Here is a 25,660-nt window from a genome sequence, read left to right as displayed (position 1 = left end):
GGGGAGGGGACCACTCTTTGTAGAAGCTGTGAAATGTGGTGGGGAGCGGGGAACTTGTCTCACGGACTGCTGGAGAACAACAGCCTTCCCCAGCCTGGAGCTAGGGGCTTAACTGGGGCTGGATTCACCTCTAACAGGGGGAGGGAAGTGTAAGGTGCACACTTATAAGAATATCTGGTACCTATTTTTTCCGTTTTCTTCTGGGTATTTTTTGTTTAGCCTTACGTGTTTAAGTTTGTAACTGTCTCAGAAAATTTATTCACAGGCTAATTTTATTCCAGCATGCTGGAAAAGTTGCATATCACCCCTGACACATTCAGCTATTCAGCTCTTACGCGTTCCTCCCTGTAGTAAAGTCAGCCCAGTAGTTGCTTCCTTTTCGGTGAGCAACGGGTGAGGGAACGTGCCTCTGTCATTGTCAGTGGTGAGCCTTGCAGCCTGGGGTTTCGGAATAGCTCAGCACCATCTGCATGTAGCTAAATGCCTCCTCCTGGGTGCCACTGCACAGTCCAGGCTGCTTGTGTGGATTCTGTGTGCCATGGGCGCACACGCAGATAGCTCAGGTATTCTCTGCAGGATTGGAAAGGCTTTTTAGCAACTACTGTGAGCTGGTGACTGTCAGAAGGGGTTGTTAGGTTGGGGATAATGGGTGTTGGCAAAATAAGTTGTTGGATCTGTAGGTTTATGTGATTCCATGATCTGTTTTCATCACCTTTTTCCTTCTTTCCCTTCTGCTTTTTCTTTTTCAGGGTGATCTTGAGTTCTTCTTAACTTGCTAGTGCTCAGCCTCCTCATGCCTCCATCTCCTTTAGACGACAGGGTAGTAGTGGCACTTTCGAGGCCAGTGAGACCTCAGGATCTCAACCTGTGTTTAGACTCTAGCTTCCTTGAATCTGCCGCTTCTGCTGGTGAGAGCCACTCCAGTCTGCTTGGCGCAGCTGTCGTGTCCCTAAAGACTGCTAATCTCACGTATATGCCCTCATCCAACGGCTCTGCACGCTCCCTGAGTTGTGGATGCAGCAGTGCCAGTTGCTGCACTGTGGCAACGTACGACAAGGACACTCAGGCCCAAACTCAAGCGAGCACCAGCAGCACCCACGCCGGAGCCTCCCCCGCCTGCCCCGCCAACCAAATGGTCAACAGCAATGAGAACGCCGGCAGCCTGAGCCCGCTGGGCGGAGTGGGGAGCCCTGTCTCGGGCAGCGCCAAGCAACTCGCCAGCATCAAAATCATCTACCCCAATGATCTGGCCAAGAAGATGACCAAATGCAGCAAGAGCCACCAACAGAACCAAGGGCCTGTCATCATTGACTGCAGGCCTTTCATGGAGTATAATAAGAGCCACATTCAAGGGGCTGTCCACATTAACTGTTCTGACAAGATCAGCCGGAGAAGGCTCCAGCAGGGCAAGATCACGGTCTTGGACTTGATCTCCTGCCGGGAAGGCAAGGACTCCTTCAAGAGAATCTTTTCCAAAGAAATCATAGTTTATGATGAGAATACCAATGAGCCAAGCAGAGTAATGCCTTCCCAGCCACTCCACATAGTGCTGGAGTCACTCAAGCGAGAAGGCAAGGAGCCCCTAGTCCTAAAAGGTAATCCTCCTCATGTCCCACACATAGTATGTTGGTTTGCTTTGCAGTGTGTGCTCTCTGCTGTCAGCTTCACTGATGGTTGGACCTTGAAAACATCTGTTTATCTCTATGGAGGCCTGTGTGCCTCAGGTCACCAATGGCAAAGCAAATGCCTTCCATGGACAAATCATGGGGCTGGTAGCAGGGAGATGCTTGCTTTCCTCTGAATGTTGTCCTTGAGTAGCAGGAGGGGTGGGAAGTGGAAGGAGGAGGAAACATGCTTCCTGGTGCCCGTCTGTGCAGACAAAGAATTTCCCCCAGTGCTTATTCTGAGTATTTATAGCCCAAGGAGCAGAGGTCCAGGAGGGGATACTTCTCTTTTAGCTTGTCAGACTGACCTTTACTTAGCAGCCTTATTTTAGTCCATGTAAAACTGGACTCATAGGTGCTGGAGATGAACAGTAGGAGAGTAGAAGGAGGGGGGAGGAAAGATGAGGGAGGTCACTTGGTCTGAGGCATTGTGTCATGGACCAGTCAGCAAAACTTGAGGAGCAAGCCTTGTTCTGGTAATATGGGGTCAGAATAATGGACAGAGGGAGATTATTTGTTTAAAAAGTGATCTGAAAGTGTTGTGTTTATGTGTATGTGTGCTTATGTATGTATATGGCTTTCCTGCAAAGGCTCCTGTTTTAATATGGAATTTGGTTTATCCCTTAGTGCTTTGGTAGAGATGAGCCCCACCAATTAAGGCATCATCCAAGGACACTTCCCTTTCTTCACTTTATTCTCGAGATCCTATTTATAACAATGCTGCCCTCTAGATTAAATTTCCTTTCCCCTGGGTGTTTATGCCATTCGGAGGCATGGTTGGCAGAGACTGGCTGTGGCACTGGGAAGCTATGGAAGGATTTGCTGCTTAGCTCATACTCTATGTGTTTAATTCACTTAATTTTTCTGTGCAGCTGGCTACGTCCAACCTGCACAGTGTGGCAGGAGAATGGAGTGGGCTGGTACTTTTATCCCTTTTCCTCAGCTGACTTCCATAGCTTTGTAGGACCTAAAGATCCTGTGAGATACTTCGGTGTGTGTCTCCTGTGGAAGCTTAAAATTGCTGAACTGTCTCCTTGCTCCTGGCAAGAGTATGGTCATGCTGGGCTTGTTTTGATACTTGCTACAGGATCCCATTATGCTTTTATTGAGTCTCTGGAGTCATGGTGATGCCCTTCATCTGTGGACGAGGGAGATGAGGCACTTGGGCAGAGTGAGGTTGCCACTGGAGTCCTGCATTTCTGGTGGTAATCCTTCTGTACAGCCTCTGCAGCTGGATATGTGGTTGTAGTCTGCAAGCCTTCCTATCCTTAGAGAAGTGGTGTGCTGAAGGTGTTCTCTGTGTTTGTCTGAAAACGCTGCATCTTCTCTGAACCTCACACTGGTACTTTTTCAGTACCTGGAGTAAGACTGTGGCTGAGATGAAGCTGCAGAGCAGTAATTGGGCAGCGCTGAGCTCTTGGGCCCCGTGGGCAGGTTGTGGCAGCCCCTTCTCCCACCTTCCAGCTCTGTGTGCTGCACTGAGTTTAACCAAGTGCTTGTGGGAGTCCTTGGGCCATTTTTGGTTTTCAGACACTGAGAAATGTTACCTCAAAGCCCTGCTTAGCGGAAATCCCCTCCCCAAAGTGGCCTGTCAACAGATCTGGAAGTGTGCCAGAAGACAGCCTGAATCCTTTGCTTTTTGGATATAGTGATGAGCTGGGCTGGAGCAGACCTCACCTCGGGGAGCCTGTAGTGAGGAGCTCCCCCCATCACCGTAAGTCTCCTCCCGTTCTTTGAAGTGGGGCTCCAGCTGGGGTCAGATGGAGTTGAGCATGGGATAAAGCAGCATTTAGGAAGGCTGTGGCTAAGTTTCCGAGCTGGGGGAGTGGCGCTGGAAGCACTCGTTATTTAGTTTCACTTGACAGATAGCGTTTTTTCCATCGTGCTTCAGGCGCATCCCCATCGCTGGGTGCAGGCACTAGAACGAAACTGGGGGTGGCCGGGGAGCCCTCTTTGCCTGCGTTCGTTCCTTTGAGTGATTTCTCTTGCTCTCCGCTGCCCGGCCCTAATTTATTGCCGGCCCATCTGATCCCCGGTGTTGTGTTTGCAAACACTGGTTGCTAGCCTGGCTGTCCAAGTTCCCGTCCCCCTGATCCGGTGCCACCTTCTCCATGTTTGGTGCTGCCTGCCCGCCCGCGGCCCCGCTGCCGCTGTCGTGGCCCCGCTGTCACGTCGGGGGCTCAGTCCCATCGCCGAAGCCGGGGCTTGAGTTACAGCTCTGGCTGACAGCGCCTGGCCCCGCATGCGTGCGGGTTCGAGGTGCCCCCGGCTTTTTAAGCAGCACAGAAAGCCGGTGCTGTTTTCCAAGACAGGGCTGTGATCTATAGATAAATGTATGTATGGTGCACCTTATTAGGCGCGGGTTAAAAAGAGGTGGTCTGGTTTATTTTTAATGTAGCAGGCCAGTGTATAAGCTAGCACTGTGACAAGAGAGGTTTTCGTGTATGCTGTGGTGTGGAGGATTTTAAGACCTCTGTTCCACCCTTTCTATCCATTTCTATCCATCCTTCTTGCTGCTTCCTTTAATGTTTTTTGGTCATAAACATAACATATGCATAATTTTGATTTAAGCTCTTGAAAGGAAAGATTTGTTTATTTTTTTTGCCACAAGGCACAGCAACACTTGAGACAGGCATAAATCCTCTATTTTTACAAAAAATAAACCCATAAGAATCCTGTATTTCACAGTCCTGCTACATGGGCTGTAGCAGCCTGAGCTGTCAGGGCTGAAGCTGCTGCTCAGTCTGTTTATAAACAGAATAGAAAGAAGTCATGTTTCCCCCAACACCCCTAGACCATGGTATTCCATGTTTGCTGAAACCTAGAGGATGATTTTTTTCTCTTTTTGTGGATGCTTTTTTTTAAAATGTATTTTTTTTTTTCTTAGCATTTGAAGGGAGAGGGGAAAAAACAGTGATATGAGCCCAGTGTCCCTTCTGCTTGAGGCCAATGTCAAAGCTAAATTTGGGGAGGGAGAGAGAGTGGTGCTGTGACCCTGGGCTGGGTCAGCAGCCCTGGCCCTCCTTGGTGAGGTTGTACCCCTTTCCCTCCTGCAAACCCAACAGTGAGGCATCTCTGCCTTCCCTGAGCACCTCTGCTCGTAGCAAAGTGTCCTGGAGTCTTGGGAGCTTGTGTGTTTGAGTTTGCTACTGGGACCTAAAAATGGAAAGTGGGAAATTCATTTGCATTCAGATGAAAACTGTTCTTTTACCCTGACTGAAACATTTAGGCTTGGAGTTCAGCATTTTTTTCACAAGTTAAATTAAATGTACAAAGGAAACAAAAATGAAAAATTGAAGTATCTGTGCCAGCACATCTTGACAGCTTTTAACACAAGAGGAGTTGCCTTTGTCTCCCTGACCAGGGTCTAGTGGTACTGTCTCCATCCTGCCATTCTTCCACTTCCTTCAAGAGCCAGCAGCAGGAGCCTTGTGAACCTGCTCAGTTCTTGTGTTTAGTTTGTAAAGGCTTCTGTGTTTGACTTCAAGGAAGCAATGGAATTCAAAAGCAGAGGTGCAAAATATGATTTGGCTTTTTTGTTTTTTTGGGTTTTTTTTTAATTCCCACTATGTGGTGTAAACTCATGGCTGGATTTCGGCAGAGGAGATGGGGAGGAACTGGCTGGCTCCTCCACAAAAACTGGTTCCTTCTCTGTTCTTGTTCACAGTCTGAGGAGCTTATTTATGCACTGGCTTTCAGTGTTCTCTTTGCTCATCTAACAGGGAAATAAACGAAGTGATTTGCTCTCGTTATAGTGGGGAGTGTAAGATCTGCCAACAAACCACTTCATGCTTTCTGCCATGGTCTAAGAATAGTTTCAGATCTCTTACCACACTAGAGTCACATATCAGCAAAGTTGAAACAACTACAGAGGGACTGAGATGCTTACAAAAGGAATAATTACTTGCTTTATGTGCTCCTATATTCATATAAATACTGTGATCAGCTGCCTTTGAAATACCTGACCTGGTCATAATCCGTACAAATACATTAATTATTACTGTCATTAATTATGTAATTTAACAGTGTCGGTGTTGCTTTAAACCCTAATTGGATTACAGTGCACAAGTGTATTTGAAAGTAAAACTTGATTTAATGGTCAACAAGTCCAGCTGACCAACAAAACATGTGCCTGGCACTTACTTCCACCAGAGATCTCCACTGAATAAGTATTAGGTCATGGCTGTAATAGGGAAGTGTGTAGTTTTAAAAACCCTGGACGTTTCACATGTGTTACTTAACATTTAAAAATAAAATGTGTTCCCTCTGTGCTGCAGAGGAGAGCTGGCCCCATCAGTCACTGGGGGAGAAGTTTCTGCTGGCTCTGTCAGGGCTGAGATTTCACCATCAGTGTTCAGACTCTGATTGCTGGTGCTTAAAGTATCTTTCTACTGGAATAAATAAATAATCTTCTTGGCCGTCACACTTGAAAATTGGTTGTATGTGTCTGTAGCTTTTGCACGTAGATGAATTGGGACAATGGTGTGGCTGGAGACCATGGTCTTTACCATGTTTTGAGGGCATACTTCTGCAGAGGAGAGGTACCTCCAGACTTTGCCTGTTCAACAGTAGTGGTAAATGTGGCATTTTCTCCCAGATTATGGCATCTGAGAGTTTGCTGTCCTGGCTTGAATGGTGCCTACCACATTTTAACTGTCCTTGCGGGGAAGAGAGCAATGACACTGCCTCGGAAAGGGAGGAACAGGAAGGAGATTTTTTTTTTTCCCCCCCTATTTTTGGCTCCCCAGTTTCTCATACCCTTGGAGTTAAGAGGCAAACTTACATTAAGTAAACCTCTCTGAGGCTTGTAAAGAAAAATCTGGGTATTCTGTAAACTGGGGTAACATTCCCTGTGATTTTCCTGGTAGGTAGATGTTGGGTTATAATTAGCTGAATGCCTCATGTGCTGCCCTTACCCTTGCCCTGCCAGAGGTGAGAAATTTTGCTAGTGAAATCTTTCTAGGACAGTGTGCTGGTCTGTCTTCTAGATTTTTATTCTTGAGGTGAGCACCTTTCCACCTTTTGGAGAGGCTCAGGGTGGAAGGGTAGCTGTGTTTGAGGTTTGAGTGGTGTCTACATCTTAACTAATAGAGATGGACTATTTTTAAAACTTTTATTTTAGACCTATGCATGGGTGGTTTGCCTTCCAAAGTTTTTACTACACTCATGAGCACAGAAGTTTTTAGTGAGATTGCCTTGGCTTTATGATGCGTTTGAAGTGGGGACTCATCCCTTATCTTTAGGCTGTAACTCTGTACTCTGTGAAAAGCCCCATTATTTATGCAAGCAACTAAGCAACTCAAAAGTGAAGAAATGCCATAAACATGAGCAGCATGCACACATCTCAACGTTTCCCTGTTTTGCAATTTCGGCAGCCAGGAGGGAAATGCCTCTCAAATATTCAGCATCAGCTTGCAGGGCTATAGAAGTCATGCTGTTTAAAGAAATAGATTGTGGTAATCTGAAGATAACCTAATGCATTGTTCCTCTGTGTGTGAGATAAGATTATGTGTGGTGCTTTGGCCTTGTTGGGAAGTCCCTGGTGGGTCTGGGAGAGTGCTGGCTACAGAAATCGCAAGGCTGACCTGAATTATTGTGAGTTCTTGTTTTTCTGAAGCTTTGATTCTAAGTTCTCACCTGAATCCGTCTTTAGCAGTTTTTTAAACACCTCTGTACTGTAAAAGTTAATTTGCGGTTATCACAAAGGTGTTTGGTAAGCTGGGGCTTAAAGAAGAGCAGTGTATATATCATGGATGTCACCTTTCCCTGCCTCACCTAAAAGTTAAAGCTGGCGAAGAGTCACGTTGAGAGAGGATGGGATCAAGGTGCTGTGTTGGGCACTGCGTTTGCTTCAACTCCCTCTGGCAGGCCTTTCGCCTGCTCTTGATCCATTGAATGTTGAGAGTGGTGAGAAAGCTGAAATGTTCACCAGTACCCTTGGGTTTGGCCACCAGTCCTGGCTGTGCCCGTCAGGATGCCCTGTGAGGAGGCAGAATGGGGACTGCAGTGGGCAGGAGGCACGGAGGGATTCAGGGGACCTGTTTCTGCAGCTGGAAAGTCCAGGGGTGCTCGTGCTCTCTGCACAGTGTGTTGGTCAATGCTCTGTGGTTCACTAGTGAAGCTTGGAGCTTTTGTTGTTTTGTTTTGACACCTTGTGACTTTTTAGTACTGGAAACTCTCTGCTTCAATTAATATCTGTGGTGGAGGCAGCCTCACATCTGGGAGTACTCTGAAGGTTGTTTTTGGTTGTTTTTGCTGCTTTGAAAGATGTTGATTCCTCAGGTGCTTGTGTCCTAGCAGGAGGTGGTCTCTGACCTAGTTCTGGAACTGTACAGCAGCATTTTGAGGTTGGAAGTAAAGGGGGAGAGATGGGAGAAGCAAGTCAGTCCACCATGTGGTGCAAAAAGAGAGTAACTGGACTAGAGGGATAACTGGGCCTAGATAGCAGGGCGGTCTCATGGCCAGGGGAGCTCTGACTAAGCCTGCATGACAGACTTTCCATGAGGCTTTAGAGAAGCTATTTTCATCTGATTGAGCTTTTTTTTGCTGTCCTTTGCACCGTTTGTAACATTGAGTTTATCTCTCTTGTTGCCACTGGTGTTGTGTAGTTGACCCAGGCTCATCCACAGTCACAGTGGTGCCCTGGGGCAACCCAGGTGCCTGCTGCAGAAAGTGGGAGATGGACTCAGGAACACCCTCATTCCTTGACAGTGCATTTTTACTAAATTGTAGACTCTGATTTGCCTCCAGGTGTTTCTTGTGCTTTAAAAAAGTCGAGGTTCACCTTTGTGTGTTTCTTTGCTTGGGTGAGGGGATTGCCTTCTTTTTGAAGGACAGCTCTTTTCCCAGTAAAAAGAATGAGATCCAGAAGGGGCACAAGCTTCTGATCTCCTGGAACATGGTTTCAGTGAGCCTGAGCCAGGAGAGTGTGTGCAGAGAGACCCAAACTGGTGAGTCTGCAGGGAGCAACTGGGACCTTGTTGGTCTAGGTGCCACCTAGCCCCTCTGACCTGAAAGAATGAGCTGCTGATTGCTGCTGCCTGGGGCAGTGCCACCCTTGTCTAGCTCAACTACACGAACAGCTCCTTCAGTGGGAGCTCCTGCGCTGGGCTGTCCCCACTGGAGGGTCTGGGGATAGTGGGGTCGGGAGGGAACTGTAAATCTGTCATCACCTGCTGCTGGAGGGACAGGAATGCTCCTACTGGGTGGGAGGGCTTGGGAGCCACTGCTCCTGCCAGGGTTAAGTGGTGCTTCATGTGTATGCAACACCCTGCTTCCAAGATCAGGGCTTTGAAGGAGTAAGTTGGAAAAAATAAATTACGAGAATAATAATAGAGATGTGAACACATTGGCTCTAACTCTTTTACTATGCCTTAGCTTTAAAAAGTCTACAGCATGCCTGGATTAATTCCCACTTGATTCACTGCAACAGAGAAGAGCTGCTTCTAATTAAAGGTAATAAAAAGAAGAACAAATGTTACTCCTTGTCCACACATGAATTATCATATATTTTTTTTTTTTTACAATGGCTTGAAGAGACTTGGAAAATAGAGGATAACTTGCAAGCTTCTGTCATATCAGTCGAATTTGTTCATTATGCCAAAGTGTGATATTAAGCCTTATGTAAGCAGTTGAACACTAATGTTTTAAAGCAAAAGCTGCTGTTGGAGCAGTTGACCAGCACTGGGTTGGTGATGGGCTCTTAATTTTTCTTGGTCTCTGTTAAGGTAATGGGAATCTGTCTGCCCAGTTGATGAGAGCTAAGAATAAGACTTCTGCTGCTGCTTAGAATTTGCTGGCATATTTTAGGTACAAAACCACTCTGATTGTTTAAAATGAAATTAATCTTAAATTCATAGGTGTTAGTCCAGCAAGGCAGAGCAACATCTCTGTTGAGGGATAACACAGTTCTTATGTTTCCTGGGCAAGATTAGTGTTAACTCACCTGTGGAGACAAGGAGTTATTTTAATTGGACACAAGGGTTGATTTTCATCTGGCTGGAGGTATTCCTTGTTTCATTGCTGTTTAGCTCTGGATTCTGTAAGTGTGGCTTTTTCTTCTCCCCCTCTCCCCGCTTCCTTCTTGCCTTGACTCTGGAAAATATGGATGCAATCTGGGTCAACTTTCTCTTTCCCCATGGGGTTTTTGGGGGCTAGCCTTGGTTCCTTGACCATTAGGACTGGGATTTATGTGCCATCAGATCTTGCCCTGAAGCTTGTGTCAAAGTGGGGACTGGCATGCACTATGCTAGTTCCAGTAGTTTGCTGCTTTTATTATGGACTGTGTGGCACTGGGCTATGTCAAGACAACACCCTTTATTTTCTCCATTTTTCTTTCATGTGCTTTGGAATACCGTGCTGGAAAATGTAAAATCAGAGCCAGATAGTATTATTTCTAGCTAGGAGGGTAGACATTTTTCAGTCTAAAAAGTGTTTAAATTCATCAGGAATAGATGGTACTTCCAAATGGTGGTGTGGTATATCAGCACCCTGTTTTCCTTTCATATTAATGTGCATGGTGCTGGTGTTCCTGATGTAGAGGAACAGCGGTTTGGACTGGAAAAGAGTCTGTGTTATCCTCAGGAGAAACAAAGCAGCCTGCTCTGTTGTTAGAAAGAAGCTGTCCTGGAGAGGTTGCCCTTAAAAGGGGAAAGAGAATAAATGGATGGCTGAAGCATGAAAATGTCAGTGTTCTCTAAAACACGCAGATTAAACAGAAAGGTCCACTCCTACGCATCCAGGATTACGGATGTCTGAGACAGTGCTGGGATCCTTCTCCCTCCTCAGACATGCTGAGCCACAGCTCCCTGCATCCTGCTCATGTGCTGGCTCTTTCCAGGCCACTTGCTTGAGATGCATATGGTGATGGCCAGGGAGGGAACTGGTAATAGTTTAAAAAACAAATGAAACTTGGTGTTCTGGGCAAATCTGCTTAGCTCTACCTCTGTCTGGGAAAACAGACCCATAGCTCTTTGTCAATATAAAACCATTTGTGGTATTTTATTGCATTAAAATAGTTTCTGTTCCCTCCCCCCTCACTTCCCCTGCCTCCGTTGTACATAGCTTTAGCATTTCTTGATGACCTTTTTGTTAATATGATTTCCAGTGGGAGCATTTCACAGTAGAAGTATGTATTCCTTCAGGGTTTACGCTGACATTTCCAGTGATTATTTAATTGGACTTCATGTTAGCCTGCGTCCCCACGGGAACACATACTTGTGCCATGAGAAGTTGTAATGTGACTAATTTTGAGTTTCTGCTATAAACGCTTGCTCTCCAGGGAGGGTAAGTCCAATCCCCCTCGGTGGCTGCAGAGTCGTCACCATGATGTGTTTGGGTTGTGGGGTTTCTTGCCTTGTTCCTATTTACATTCTTGTGTTATTTAGTCCTTGTACCGAAATTCAGAGCAGGCCTTCTCCTTCCTCTTTCACCTTCCTGACCGCTCCCCAAGGATAACGCAGTGCTTTGAAGGATGCTGGCTTATTTTCCTGTGAATACTTGAGTTTTTATTTTGAAGTAATCAGACTCAGCACTCTCATAGCATAGGGCAGATTTCCGGTTACAAGCTGGAACCACTGTCTTGAATGCTGATGAGTAGTCCAAAGGTTAGTAGCATCTCTTGGAAAAGCTGGCAGGTAAAGGGATGATATGGATGTGATGTGTGGGTTTGCATGGGTGTCCAGGGTCTGAGAAAAAAACCCTAAATTTAAGACAAAAAGGTATAAAGGAAAAAAAAAATTAAACTGAAATCCAAGAAAGGTTTTTTTAGTGACAGGTCAAGAAAAAAAATGGTTTCTTTCTAATTGGAATGAATTTGGATGATCTAGTAGTCATGAGAAGAGGAAAAGTGAAGGGGTGAGAGCTGGAAAAAAGCAAGTCATGTGTTGAGGTGTGAGAGGCTCCTGGGAGTGATGGTGTGGTTGAGAATGGGTGGTGGTGGGATGGGAGGAGCTGAGAGTGGAGCTGGGCAGAGCCAGCAGCTCTGGCACAGCCTGGCATGGGAAGAGGCTTTGGATGACCTCTCTCCTGCCTCCCTGGGATGTGTCCCTAGGACAGCCAGCTTTGCTGTGCCTGGTGTCAGAGGAAAAATATAAAAGTAGATGAGGCTGAGGAACTCAAAAGCCAGTGGGGAGAGGATGTGCTGCGGCAAGGGGTGTGAACCATAGTGAGATAAAATTAGAAATAACAAGCAAACGTGTGCGCACGTCCCTCGATGCTGAGGGGAAACCTTTCCTCTTCATCCGGCGTCATGCTCTTGACTTCTAAAGGGACCTCAAAGCCATTGTGTCAAGGATGTGCTTGTGACTCCTTTAAGCCAGAATTCGTGTACAAACTGACCTCTCGGGATAGTTCCCACATGGAAAAAACCTGACCTTGCAAGTTCTTCGGAATGCAAAGTTTTGCCTTTATTTTGAAGTGCCGTTGGCAGCTCAGTTCAAGGGAGAGACTAGATTAGATTGAGTGTATCGAGGTGGAAGCTGTTCTTTGTGTGTGCTGTTTACTTTTACTTTTTTATGTTTGTTCAAAGCTTAATCTTCTGCAGCACGGCTGGTGCTGAATGCTGTGTGAGTGAAAGGCAAAGCCCCATGGCGGGGTTTCCTTGGAACATCCCACAGACAGGTGAGAAGTTCACTAATGTCACCTGGCTGAGTGTGGTCCAACAGGTCCCCACCCCCCTGGATAGAAGGGAGTTGCCCTTCCTGCTGTGTGGGCAAACACAGTATTTCCAGCCATGTCAAGGTTTCTGCAGCAGTGAGGGCAGCCTTGAGCACTGCTCTGGTGTAGCTGTGGTGAGGAGAAGGACATCTGCTTGGAGAGTAGGAACACTCCTACAATGATCTGCTTGGATTAGCTCCATTGGTCTAGCAGAAGTGTGGGAAGCAGAGCCCTGCTTGGACAAGGAGAGTGTGTGTCTTGTCAGGAGATCTGAGCATCCCTTCTTTCAGTGCTTCAGGATGAACAGAGCATAATCCCCAGGACGTACCAGGAACCATCTTTGCCGTGGCTAAAGTCTTGCCAGCAGCATTTGTGAGCAAGTGTGGTGGCTGCATCTTCTACTGCAAGGTGGCCTTGGCTCCTGTGCCCTATGGGTGCAACCCCAGTGCCTCCATGCCCTCCCTGACAGTGCCCTTGGAGCTCAGCAGACCTACACCTGCAGCTGTAGCCATGTTGGTGGTATGAAGGGATGGTCTAGGTGGTTGTCCATACCCTGGGAGTGGATTTGGCCTATAATGGCAGAATTTTGCTTCAACCTGTACAGCAGCATCTTCCTTGGTAGAAGGCCCATGGTACAGGAGCAGCCCAAACAGTGGCATTGCAGTGCTGGTGGCTCAGCACCACTGTGCCACCCTGCAGCAGGACCTCCAGACACTGGTGGCAGCGTGGTAGGGGGTGGCCATGGGACCTGGGCCCTTCTCCCCAGGAGGCTCAGGAAGGGGGAGAGCACTGGGTGTGCATCTGGACAATACCTAGCTTCTATTTTTACATGCTGGAGTCACGTTTGCTTAACCTTGAGGCATCCTGTGCTTTTGAATCAACTTGACACAAAGTCATCTGTTCATTAATAACACAGGAGCAGTTTAATTGTTGTCTTAGTGGAAAAATACATGAGACTGTCATCAGCTGTTGCTTCTGGCAGTGCTTTTCTGCAGTAATGTAAATAAATGAGGTCACAGGTTTAAGGGAACAGGCTGTACTTGCACAAATTCAAAGCGTTGTCTTAAACAGATACGCACCAATTGTTTGAGGGTCTCCGTCCTGTGCCCCAAATGCTCTCGGTGACATTTCAGCCCTAAACTCACTCAAACACAGCCTCAGGGTTTGCTGTGGTGGTACTGACAGGGCACATGCTGACTGGGTGTTTTAAAGCTTGGCTTCATTCCTGAGGGAGTAACGCTTCTGGTGGCCAGAACTGTGGTATCGCCAAATTCTCTGCTGCGCACCCCACAGGAGCCCAGCAACACGAGAGGAGGGGAAGTTACAGATCAAACATCTCTTCTGCTGATAGCTCCCAGTGTCCTGGGATTTCTGCTCTTGTTGTGCTTGTATGTGTTGCTTTTCATTTTTTTTCTTTCTTTTTTTTTTTTTTCCTGAGATGGCTGTGTGGTATTGTAATCGAGGATGAGCAGATCCAGAAATCTGCCTGGACAGCTTTGAAAGCTGTATAAAAGGTCTGGTTGTCTCCCTGAGACCACGTGCTCTGTCTAAATGTGGCTCCCACATCTGCAGTCTGTCATGTATAAAAGTATGTTCCTGTTTGCAGTGGGAGCGGGAACACCCAGTACCTGCCACGCTCAGAACAAAGTATATCCACACCGATGAGGTAATGCAAAGGTGTTGCTTTGTGGTGGGGATATTTCACTGTACCTGCCTCTCTCTAAGCTCTCCCACTGGAGAAGGAACAAGGTCATTTTCTCCCTTAACTGTGGGGTAAGAGCCTGTTTCCAGATAGGAAACACATTGCAAATATGCCAAAGCATATTGTAAACCTACATCCTAGTTTGCATATAGTCACAGAGCCAGAGAGCAGCAGTGGTGGCTGAAGGAGATGCCAAAGGAGAGACAGAGGAGGGCAGGTGTTACTGTACTCCTTGTACTTTTAAATTTGCAACATTCTTGAACAAACAACAGAAACCCCAAACTAAAAAGCTGCAATGGAACAAACAACCAACCTCCCCCAAACAAAATAAGCAAACAAATCCCCAACCAGCCAACCCACTTTCATAAATTTGTGCGGGGTAAGGTTTGTTCTTCTTGATTTCTTTGAGGATGATGCTATTGCAAGGTCACAGTTCTTCATAAAAAGCTGGCTGCCTCATTCCTTTTTGAATCTGTTTTGCATCATATTTTCCCTCCTCTGTTGGCAAATGACAGACACTGTGTTAAGCATGACTTTTATGCCAGCACCATGCTGCTTGTCTTTTTTTATTTGTTCGGAGCTGCTTTGGCTGCTGTCCAGCTGCTCACCTGGTCTTGCAGTCCTGATGTGAGCCCAGGGCTCCTGGGTGGCTTTGGAGCTGGGAAACCTGTGTGCAGCTGCTGCCCGGGAGCTGCCTGGTGGGGGAGTCTGAGGAGCATTAAGTGAGATGTTTATGGGCAGATGGCTGCAGAGAACTTGAATGAATGAGAGGGAATAGCTGGAGCACGTACGGTGCTGACTTGAAACTTCCCAAAAGTTTTGAGGTCTCAGACACTCCAAAGTCTGGTGTCACTCACTAACTGTTCTGGCAGGGCAGGATGTTGGAAAATGTCATGCAGTTACAACTGCAAAAATGGTTCTGCAACCTGGGTCTTGCATCAGTAGTGAGCAAGAGCCCTTGGTGTTCTGTTGTATTCTGCTAAATACCAGGCAAGGCCATCTGCCAGCAAAGGTTCTGCTTCATGGATTGATTTCCTCATGGAAGAAATACCTCGGGTTCCTCAGAGTGCTGAGGGTCTTTGTATGTCCATCTCTGTTTTGGTTTGGGTAGGTTCAGCCCTCTGAACGCCTGCCCAGCAGCCATTCTGGAACAGAGTAAAAGCACTTGGGATGTTCTCTGTGCCCATGCACAGGCTGCATGGCACTGGCTGGGTGTACTTCCCCACACTTTCCCCAAGCTTTGGTTATTGCAGCTCTGTGGAGTGTTTAAAGCCAGGAGAGATGGTGCAGGGAGGACATTCTGTTGAAGTGGACGCAAGTGGTTCATCTGCCTGCTGGCATTTTGGTTTGTCACTGAAGGTGGCCACACTCCTGAGTCCAGGCTCCATGGCTGTGGTTTTAACAGCACAGCCATGCGTTCCCATGGGCTTTCTTGGTGGATCGATGATATTGCCTCTCTACTTGGGTTGCCTCTGTCTGATGAAGGCTTTTCCCATATTGCAAATGGCATCTGAAAATCTGCTTTTAAAATGCAGCTTCTGTGCTAGTGAGAGGCTTCTGCTAAGTTGTGCCTCTTGGTCACGGGTGCTGTTACTGCCCTCTGTAATGCTCCTTCATTCCTCAGGTTTGGAAAGGTTTGGGCAGGGTCAGCCACAAAACAGCTTTTATTACAACCCTGAGTGGAATCTCTGCATCCATGCCTCAAGCTTCTTTGTGATCTGGAGTTGTGGTCAGTAGCAGTGATAGGTCTTGCACCTTACTGAGTTTAATGAATCAACTCTTAGACCAGGCCTGCAGGAGCTTTGTGTTGGCCTCCCCTCTGGGTACAGCCTCTTCTCTCCCACCTCTTCTACCCTTCCTGCATGAAGACTTTAAATGCTGAAATAGCAGCTGCTTGACAAGGGAATACAAATACATTTGATTACCTTGTACGTTGTATTTACCTTCAGTAGGAGAGTCCATCCCTCTCTTTCTGACTGATCATTATTAACTTTGCTTGGACCTGTTTTGGGAGATAGTCTCAAACGTTAGAAAAGCCTAAGCATTATGCTTGCATGAGCTCCACTTAAATTACCCTAGAGCCTCATAAATCAGGTTGTGCAAGGATCGTGTGTGGTGAGAATGGAACAGCACTCAGGAGGTGTCTGGGTCCTGTTTTGGGACCTGCATGACTCATATGACAGTACAGATCCAAGCTAAGCTCCTGCTGTTGGCTTAGGGCTCAGCTTTCCCTCCATGACTGCATCTTGCTGCATCCTTTCTGGGTACCAGTGTTCTTGTCCAGTCCTCCCTTGCTGACATCTCTGAGCCAGTTCAGGTTAGTAATCCTCTCACCAGTAACATGTTCTTCCAGGAGCATTTGCTCTGAGAGTTGCTTTAAATATTGCTTGAACTGATTTTTTAACTCTCCTCCCACATGTGGAGGTGAACAAGGAGAATGGGGGATGTGAACTGACATTAGGAATGGTGACACTGGCAAATGTCTGTAAAAAAATTGTGGCTGAAGGTATTATATGTTTGGCTACTCCACTTGTTTGGGCATCATCAACATGGTGTGTTTGGGGTTTCTTCCCATCCTGTGCCCTGATGCTCTGCTGTGTCTTACAAAGCAGCTGGTGAAGCAGGATGGTTTCTGCCACACCATCAGTGTGTCCCCACCTGAGTGATGAACCAATGGGATCCTACCTCCACCTGGGGCTGCTTGTTCCCAGAAGTCTGCAGCACAGGTGGACAATGAGTGTTGGCTCTGGGGTCACTAAAACAACTTTTTCAGGGGTTTTCTTGGGAATCCCAGCATGCTCTGGTTATTGTTTAAACAGCAATATTCAAGCTGAATGGGTTGCTTGCCCATTCAGAAAGATGGGAATATGGTTTAGGGTTTAGCCTTTAGCCTAGGCTATAGGCTGGGGTTGTTGGTTTAGATGAGACCTCAAACATCTTCAGCTTGGGGACCTTCATCTTGTTTGTTTTCTTGGGTGGACTGAGAAAACTTTTCAGACCCGTTGAGGCCCGGTGGTGCAGCTGAGCTCAGATTTTTGCCCTTGCTCTTCTTTCTATCCTGATTCCCTGTTGTAACAACTTTGACAATAGAGATCTTTAAGGCAAAACTGTTTGCTCTGTGTCCCGTAAACAGCAGAAATAGCTGAAGACACGCACACTTTTGAGGCAGGGGAAATATTCTGCACTTTGTAGGCATTTCAAGGATTTCTGGGAAATTACGTTACTAGCAGTGTGTGAAGGACACGAGTTTGGATGTGGAAAAGGGCACTTGCATTAGAGGGGCTCAGATGATTGTAACCTAGTCTGGGTGCCTCATGCTCATGGAATATAGCACAGGACACCGAAATGGCCCTGGGTGGGTCCCACCCCATGGGCAGGCACGTCATGGACACTCGAATTGGACATTTGAATTGCAGCACTCAGCAGGAGGCACTGAAACCCTTGCTGTGTCTGATCCAGGGCCTGAGTGGCAGCATGTTCTGCTTCACTTTAAAACTGTCACTAGATCACTGTGAAAGAGCATGGAAAAGACAAACAGCCTCTCATTTATTTTTTTATTTTTCTCTTTAAATAACATTATTGGGATGGCGACACTCCGCATTTATTTTGGCTAGTGTGGCACTTTCTAGTAACTTCAGAGTAGCTCTCCCCTCTCCTGGGTTTTTTTTGGCTTGCAGTTAACAAAGTGCAATTGAGCCTGAGCACTTGGCTCGTCTTGATGCCGAGCATGACTTCAAGTATCCTGGTACAACAGCAACGTGCATGAGGTGGGGGAGAATGCATCCCTGCATTTCTCCTCTTTCTGCCTTTCTCTTTCGGAGGAGCCACCTGTTAGCATTACATCAGCGGCTCCCAGGAACGCCACCGCCTCCTACCAAAGGCTTCGCACAAAGTAGTAGTTCGTGTATTGTTTGCACTCAAAGAGCTGATGTCATGCCAGCTGATGTCATTGTGTGCTCTGTGTGATCGCCATGGAAACGGGGCAGGTGGGGAGCCTGCCGCTGATGTCAGTGCAGAATGAGGTGTAGAAAGAAGGTCCACTTTGCTTGCTCCGGCTCTGCGAAGCCACCCTCCTCAAAAAAAAAAATTGAGGGGGAAGGGAAATGGTGCTTGAAAAAGCTGGCAATAGAGCAGGCAAGGCACGAGCTGAAAAAGTGACTTTTCCCTCCCCCCTCAGATCCATTTCCCCGTCCATATTAATGTCCTAAAAATAACTCTTGCCAGATATTTTCAGGTGGCCGGGGCAGCAAAAGGAGAGCTGTTTGCCACATGTTAGGCAAGCACCTCAGTCACTGTGAGGTTACAAGGAGTGGTTTTCTTTTGTTTGGGAGCACAAACGGGTACGAGCTGTTCCCTGGAGCGATGCCGGGGTGAGCTGCTCCTATCCTCCTCAGGCTGCTGGGTGGGGAATGCTCAAGCTGGGCTGCTAAAGGGCAGGTAAAGCTAAGACTGTCCCAGCTGGCTCGCTGCTCTGCTTTAGTGTGCTGATAGCCCCTTGGCCCCTGCCTTTAGTGATGTTTTCCTTCTTGGAAAAACACCTTCCTTGTGGCACAGGATGGTAGGTGAGGCAGCCAAGCAGGCTGATGTTGCACAGAGGCTGTTTGTCTGTGAGCCCATTCCTTGGCACCGTCCGCCACACACAGGGAGGACAATGCCTGCTGCTGATTCATGCCACCCTTGCTGTTGACAGCCCAGTGACACTGCTACAGTGGTGGTGGGAACAGTAGAGCCAGCTCCAGCCCTTGTGGCCCCACTGTGTGCTCTGAAGAAACCTCGGGGTATCTAACCAAACCATCTGCTTGGTCTCTCTTCCAGGAGGACTCAGCGGTTTCAAGCAGAACCACGAAAACCTCTGCGACAACTCCCTCCAGCTGCAGGAGTGCCCTGAGGGGGGAGGAGGGGGTGGCGCCTCCGCTGTGCCCCCCGTGCTACCTCAGTCCATCCCCACCACGCCAGACATCGAGAACGCTGAGCTCACCCCCATCCTGCCCTTCCTCTTCCTCGGAAACGAGCACGATGCTCAGGACTTGGAGAAAATGCAGAGGATGAACATCGGCTATGTCATCAACGTGACCACCCACCTGCCCCTGTACCATTACGAGAAAGGCATGTTCAACTACAAGCGGCTCCCGGCCACTGACAGCAACAAGCAGAATCTCAGGCAGTATTTTGAAGAGGCTTTTGAGTTCATTGGTAATTACCCTTGCCTGGAAATGCTCCAGTTTGGTTTTTTTTATTGTTATTATTTTTACCAGTTATAACCATTTAGAGTGGACTTTATGATTTGCCAACAACTCCGAAGGCTGGTTAAGGCCATGTTTCCTTTTGTTTGGGTTGTCAGAAATGCTGAGCACCTCATATTTCTGTCCTTTCTCATCTCTGGCAAACCCAGTTAAGTAGCCCAAGGTTACAGTTTTTATCCAGTGATAGTAACGCCTACCTCCAGGTTTCTAAATTCAGGAAACCCCACAAAACTGAGACTTTCGCCATCCCCTCTTTTTGATTCCTTTGCATTCCTAGTTTCCACACAGTGGCTTCCAGCCAGTTTCTCATAGTGACTATTCTTAATGGTGTCTCAGTCTTTGCTAATTTAATGAGAAAACTGCCAAACTTTCACACTTGGCTTGTTTCACCATTAGATTTATAGCTTTGGAGTGTACGTGTGGTTGAGTGGATAGTGATGAAAACTTGCATTAATAAGCCTCTAAACCCTTTAGGCTGTGTGAGAGAGTTCACCACAGACATGCGGCTTGTTGTGGAGATTGCTGAAGAAGTGACCCAGCAGCGTTGTTCTGGACCTCATTACGATCAACACAGCACTGCCCTCAGCCAAGTTTAGGGCCACACTTAGCTAGGCTAAAGCCAAATGGCCACCTTAAGCTGGGCTGGTCAGAGAGGACTTCAGCATGTGGTACTGAAAGCTTTTGAGGACCTTCCCTTGCCCCTTTGTTGATAAAAACCCTTGTCTTTGTGTACACTGCTTTTGTGGCATAGTAAAGGTGCTTCCCCAGCACAAGTATGTGTCCTGAGATGTTTTCGGAAATAGGCTGGGGGGATTGCTGACATAATATTCTCTTTTCTTGTGTTGAGGCTGAGCTAGTCCTGTTACCAGTACTTCAGGCTCAGTGGAGGAGTGCTAGACAAAGGAAGAAGTGTGCTTGTGTGCTGCACCGCAGTGCAGGTCCTTGACTGACCCCGTACTGGAGTGGGTGCAGAGCCATGTTCCTCCCTGCCCTCCTTTGTGCTGGCTCTGCACTCAGGTGCACTCGGGCTCGGCAAGGACTTGGCCCCAGCTGTGGGTCTGGGTGCCAGGGCAGGAGGGCCAGGCTCAGCATGTTGTTAGGAGCCCATCTGCCCCTGCTGCGTGCCGGGCAGGGCTGGCAGCTCTGGAGCAGACGGCTCCTCAGCCTCGCCTGGCTGTGTCTGGCAGGGGGTCGTGGTGTGCTGATGCCTGTGCTCTGTAGCCACACTGCTTTGGTGGAGTGAGTAGAGAAATCACTGCTAATGCTGCAGTTCAGCTGGAGGGCAGGATTAAACCTTGAGTTTTACCACTGGGAGCCCTTGGGCTTGTCTTCTACAGTGTGAAGGATCAAAGGATCTCTACTTAAACTGAAATTTTCCCGTGTGTTGCTAACCCAGCCCCAGCTCTACCAGTAGTGCTGTCAGCTCCCCAAGCTGCCCTTTGCTGTGTGCCTGGGAAGGTGAACATCCTTGTTTAGGTGAAGGGCAGGGCAGAGGGAACCTTGCTTTGATCCTCTGGGAAAAAAGCTGCGTCAAGAAATCCATTAAAACCTTAGACTTTGAGTTCAACAAGATGGGGAGGTGCAATAGGCTAAGCTTAGGTAAAGAGACTGGGAAGCTCCACAGAGGTCCTTCTGAGGTAGAAGAGAGAGATCTCTGTTCCCCTCATCCTCGTGAACTGCAGGATTAGAGTTCTCAAAACCACTGAAAGATAGTGTTTGGCTTGTGACCTTACCACGAGCAGAGAAAGCAGCTCTGCTCTGGAAAGGTTTAGAAAGAGTTTCAAAACCCATTTTACTTTCCTTAATAATTACAGCTTGAGGGTCTGTCTTTGTTTTTAATAAACAAATATTTCTCCATTGAGAGTTTTTCTCCATATCAAATTTAACCAGCTGGGGAGGTAACCAGTCAAAGCTTTCCCTTCCTCAGGGTAAACTTTAAATTGCATTTGAGAAGATTTGGAAATGTTTAAACAGCAGATTGTTGGCCTGTGTTTCTTTAAATATGTCTTCAAAAAACCACAACCAATCCTAGGTTTAGCTAAGACTAAAGCCATAGGAAGTGAAATCATCAGAAACGCTCTGGGAATGTGTGTCAAAATGCGTTAGAGAGTTTCAGCTTTCTGAAATACTAACTGGCAAAAATGTCTAGAGGGAAGTTGGCTTCATTTATGCTTTCACAGTACAGGTTGAACATGTAGGGTGGGTTGAATTGTACTTGTGGTAGGGTTGGATTTGTGCCAAAACCTGCAAACTAAATTCACACTCCTGTGGATTGAAACAAAAGAAGTCATTTGAAGTGTCACTTCCTAAAAGTTCTGTCTCCTGGTTTAAAAGCAAGCTGTGGCAGATGAGGATGGTATGGTAGTGACTCTCCTCTCTCATGTCCTGTTAGCATGTGGTTAGAAGGACTCTGTCCCCCCTAAATGTTGCCCAGGGTACCTCCCTCTAAGTGATGGATCTCGGTGGAGAAGGGTGTGTGTGTGTATCCAGCTCCTGCTTTTGCAGAGGCACCACAGCAGAGAGCTCCACTGAAGGTCATTTCAAGAGTAGTTTTGTAAAGCTTCAGAGAACAGGGTTTTGAAACAGATGTATTGTTTTGAATTGAATCTGAAAATACCTGGTTTTTAAAAGAGTGGTGCCCTGCTTTGGAAGACAGGGAGGTTGAGATGCTGACATGATGCGGTGGCATTGCAACTGAGGTGGAAACGGAGCCCGAGATTCCTCATCATGGGCCTTGCCCTCCTCACAAAATGCTCCCTGGCAGTGCAGCAGCATCTCTCAATGCATGATTCCTCTAATAAAGAGATGAGAGTGGACGTGAGGATTTTCAGTGTCAGACTGGACTGGGGATTTCACATTCAGTAGCTCAGAAACCTCAGGGGAAGATGGGCTGGAGGGGAAGGGGAAGAGACGCCGCTGTGCTTGTAATCAAATCAAGGGACTTTTCACATTAAGTTACTCTTAATTGCACTGAGCTTGTTCTAATTTACAAACTAGCAAAAGTCTTACTTTCTTCTGTCTATCTCGTTTGCAGAGGAAGCTCATCAGTGTGGAAAAGGTCTCCTCATCCACTGCCAGGCCGGTGTCTCCCGATCTGCCACCATCGTTATCGCGTACTTAATGAAGCACACACGCATGACCATGACAGATGCCTATAAATTTGTCAAAGGCAAACGACCAATCATTTCCCCCAACCTTAACTTTATGGGGCAGTTACTGGAGTTCGAAGAAGACCTGAACAATGGAGTCACCCCGCGAATCCTCACACCAAAGCTGATCGGTGTCGAGACTGTCGTGTGACGGCCAAGCTGTGAGGGGGCGGAACCTGTTCTTCACCTGATTTGGGGCAGTGATGGGTGGGTTGTGGGGTTTTCTTTTTAGCTTTCAAAGGGGAGTTTTGTGGCAAACTTTTTGTGAATAAAAACCTTTTTTTGTAAGGAAAGGTTTTTAAAAGATCCGAGAACTTTGCTGCGTTTGGGATGCTGTTGTGATTTCCTTCTCAGACGCTGGCAGAGCAGGGAGGCTTCAGAGCAAAAGGAGTACTTTTTAGAATAAAAACAAGAAGAAGAAGAAGAAACGTTGGGCTTTTTTTCTTTTAATTTTCATTTTTCCCTCCTCTCCGGCTACTTGTAGAGTTTATGGCTAAGTAGTCTGTGCAGGTTCATAGACTGAAGAAACCTAAGTTGAAGACGAAACACAAATAGCCAAAACAAAGCAGAAAAAAAACCTCCCTGAAACAGAAGGGCCTTCGTTTTGCAAAGGCTTTGCTAAAGATAACCTGGCAAAATGCTCACTGATGCAAAGGAAATCAGAGCAGCTTAAAAGTCTGCAAGGCACTTTTCGCACTCCTGACTCAAACTAAAGAAGAAAACAAAGTTTATTTGGCGTGTTTCATGTTCCAGTTCTATTTTTCTATTTTGGGGTGTAAGGTTTTAACAGTAAGGGACTTCGATCATTCTATGCCATATGCCTTCACTGGCTTCTTGTGCAATAATAATTTGGGGTTTGTTTTGAGTGTTCAAACCAATTAAGAGTTGGCTGCCCACTAATAATAAGATAATAATTTTTAAAGTCTAATAGTGCAACAGCAGCCAGCTTGGTTCAGAAAGGATAAATGAGAGCAATTATTTCGTTCCTTTATATGATTTTGATCCTGGTTACAGTGCCGTAAACCTTGTTACATATGTATATCAGAATGTACAAAAATCTAGAACGAGCAAAGTTTATTTAAAAATATTTTTCGCACAAAATATTGGTGTGTTTCAGTTGTCTATGTAGAAGAAATTTGATTATAAAACAAAAAATCTTTTGGAAAGTGTGTGTCCTTTTATTTCTTTAGCCATTTTCCATTTTCTTTCTATGGGTTGGGGTTTTTGTTTTGTTCCCTTTGGTTTGTTTTTTTGTGGCATTGTAGCTCTGCCATGGACAAAATTGATCTCTCTTGTTTGGCATCTCCCCTTTAGTGTTGCGTTCCTGTCCTCTGCTGGTGGAACATGTTTTCTTTACTTTCTGCTGTACTCTTGCATCTCTCTGTAACCAGATTTTTCTCTCTGGTTCGATTGAATTAGCACTATTGGTGAGGGCTCTTTGGAACAGACCTGTTATTTCTACAGCTCAGTAGCCATTTGGAAATATAAGAAATAAACAGTCTCCACTGATTCCCTTCCATATTCCTGTAGTTAACTTACCTTCTATGTTACAAAAATGTCCAGTTTTTAGAAATATGTTGGTCATGTGTGCTTTTCCCTGGTCTTTCTATAGCCCCCTTGTTCAGCACTTCCACAGTTCCTGGGAATCATCCTCCTGGGATTTTCCCTTCCCTCTTGCCCCTCCTTTTCCAGCTGTGTCAGTGTTGTGTGGTGTGTATTGTAGGGCTGATGTTTCTGCCTGACAGTGTCCCTTGGGCAGCTGACTTTTGCTTTCCTTGTTTGTATTCCCTTTTTTTTTAATTATATGGTATAATCTGATCTGTGCTGGACTGTTACCACCTCTAAAGTTTATTTGTACGAGCCTAAAATGAGTTAGAAAACATTTCTCATATGATTCTGTTGTGCAAACCGATCTGTCCCAGGAAGTCTGACAGCAGTGAAGGCTTTTCCTAGACGAAAACCTACATGGACTGAACCAAGTGTAAAACAGGACCTGTTGGAAAACTTAATGTATAATCACATTAGACATGTATATTTTTGTGGACATTTTACTTAAAATGTTGTTACTATACAGATATTTTCTTGAAACTTATCCCTTTATTAAATTATTTTTCTACTGGAGTTGATTTTTTAAAATTTATTTTCTTTTCTATGATTATTATTGAATTGAAATTTCTATGATTATTATTGAAAACACCCTTGGCAGTGAGTGTTGCCCAGGCAGCAAAACCTCTTGGACTGTGACTGCTCCTGGAGCTAAGGAGAGAGTGGCTGGACAGAGAAGGTGCCATTTGCTGGTTGGGAGCCTTTGTGCTTTGGGAAAGAAGGAGTTCTCTTAGCAAAGCTGCTCTGCTTCCCTCCCTCCCAGCTTTTCTTGTGTGTGGGCCCAGCCTCTTCCAGCTGTTCTCCTTGAGCTGCAGGTGCCCCTTGTTTGGTAAGAGGGAGGAGGTTAGAAAACCCTTCTTGCCAGAGGGCCAAAAGCAGCAGCAGCAGGGCTGAGGGCTGGCTGAAAAGTTGGTCCTTGCAGCCTGTTTGTGGCCAGAAACACTGTGTGATAGTGCTGATGCTCTGCTGGGGAAATGGGTTATTCACCAAAGGGAGCATGCAAGCTGCATACCTGGAGCCCAGCGTGAAGGGAAGGAGGACTTGATTCAAATTTGGTCTTCCATGTTACTGCTTTTCTTGTTCCTGTCGAACATCTTGAGAGGGAGGAAGGTTGTGCTGCGCCAACACAACTCAGCATCCTCTCTGGTTCAGCCTTGGCTGCCACAGGCTGAGTACATTAGGATGAAGTTTGCAGCCATGTGAGTACTGGTGTTTAATTCTTACTTGAGCCAATGAGTCGCTCCTGCAGCCTTGAGTGAGTTACTGACAGCAGAGGATCTGATGTGTTTGCCTCAGTCAGGCTCAGCAATTTGGCTGCTGCTGCTCCGTGCATGGATGTGGAGCTGGAGTTTCTGCTGCAGGAACCCTGTCAGCCTGTGCTTGTCACTGAGGAGCAATGCTTGATTTTATTCTCCTGTGTGATGGTCTTGGAAATGATGGGGCAGAGCAGTTCAAGGCTGTGAGTGAGTGGAGTTTGCTGTGTGTTTGTTGATGGTGGAGATGAGATGACCAAACCCCTCCTTTGTGCACACCATTCCTTGGAGACACCCCCCAGGAGGGGACCTCTGGAGGGTTATGTCTCACTGAAGGCAATGCTGGGAAAGCTTGGGAATTGCTTCACCAGGGAGCAGGTTGGAGGGA

At 46.7% G+C, this 25,660-nt stretch overlaps 1 protein-coding gene across 1 annotated transcript; it reads left to right on the top strand.

The window, feature by feature from the left end:
- The first annotated feature begins 749 nt into the window (after positions 1–749).
- DUSP10 (dual specificity phosphatase 10) lies at positions 750–24,535 on the top strand. Its single transcript, XM_008630346.2, has 3 exons — positions 750–1,595; positions 18,838–19,215; positions 22,300–24,535. The coding sequence occupies exons 1-3, from the start codon at positions 794–796 to the stop codon at positions 22,563–22,565; spliced, it is 1,446 nt and encodes a 481-aa protein (XP_008628568.1). The 5' UTR covers positions 750–793; the 3' UTR covers positions 22,566–24,535.
- The last annotated feature ends 1,125 nt before the right edge of the window (positions 24,536–25,660 follow it).

This window comes from Corvus brachyrhynchos, unplaced genomic scaffold, assembly GCF_000691975.1.
Source record: "Corvus brachyrhynchos isolate BGI_N302 unplaced genomic scaffold, ASM69197v1 scaffold101, whole genome shotgun sequence".
Lineage (NCBI taxonomy): Eukaryota > Metazoa > Chordata > Aves > Passeriformes > Corvidae > Corvus > Corvus brachyrhynchos.
This window is presented reverse-complemented; position numbering and strand designations above follow the sequence as displayed.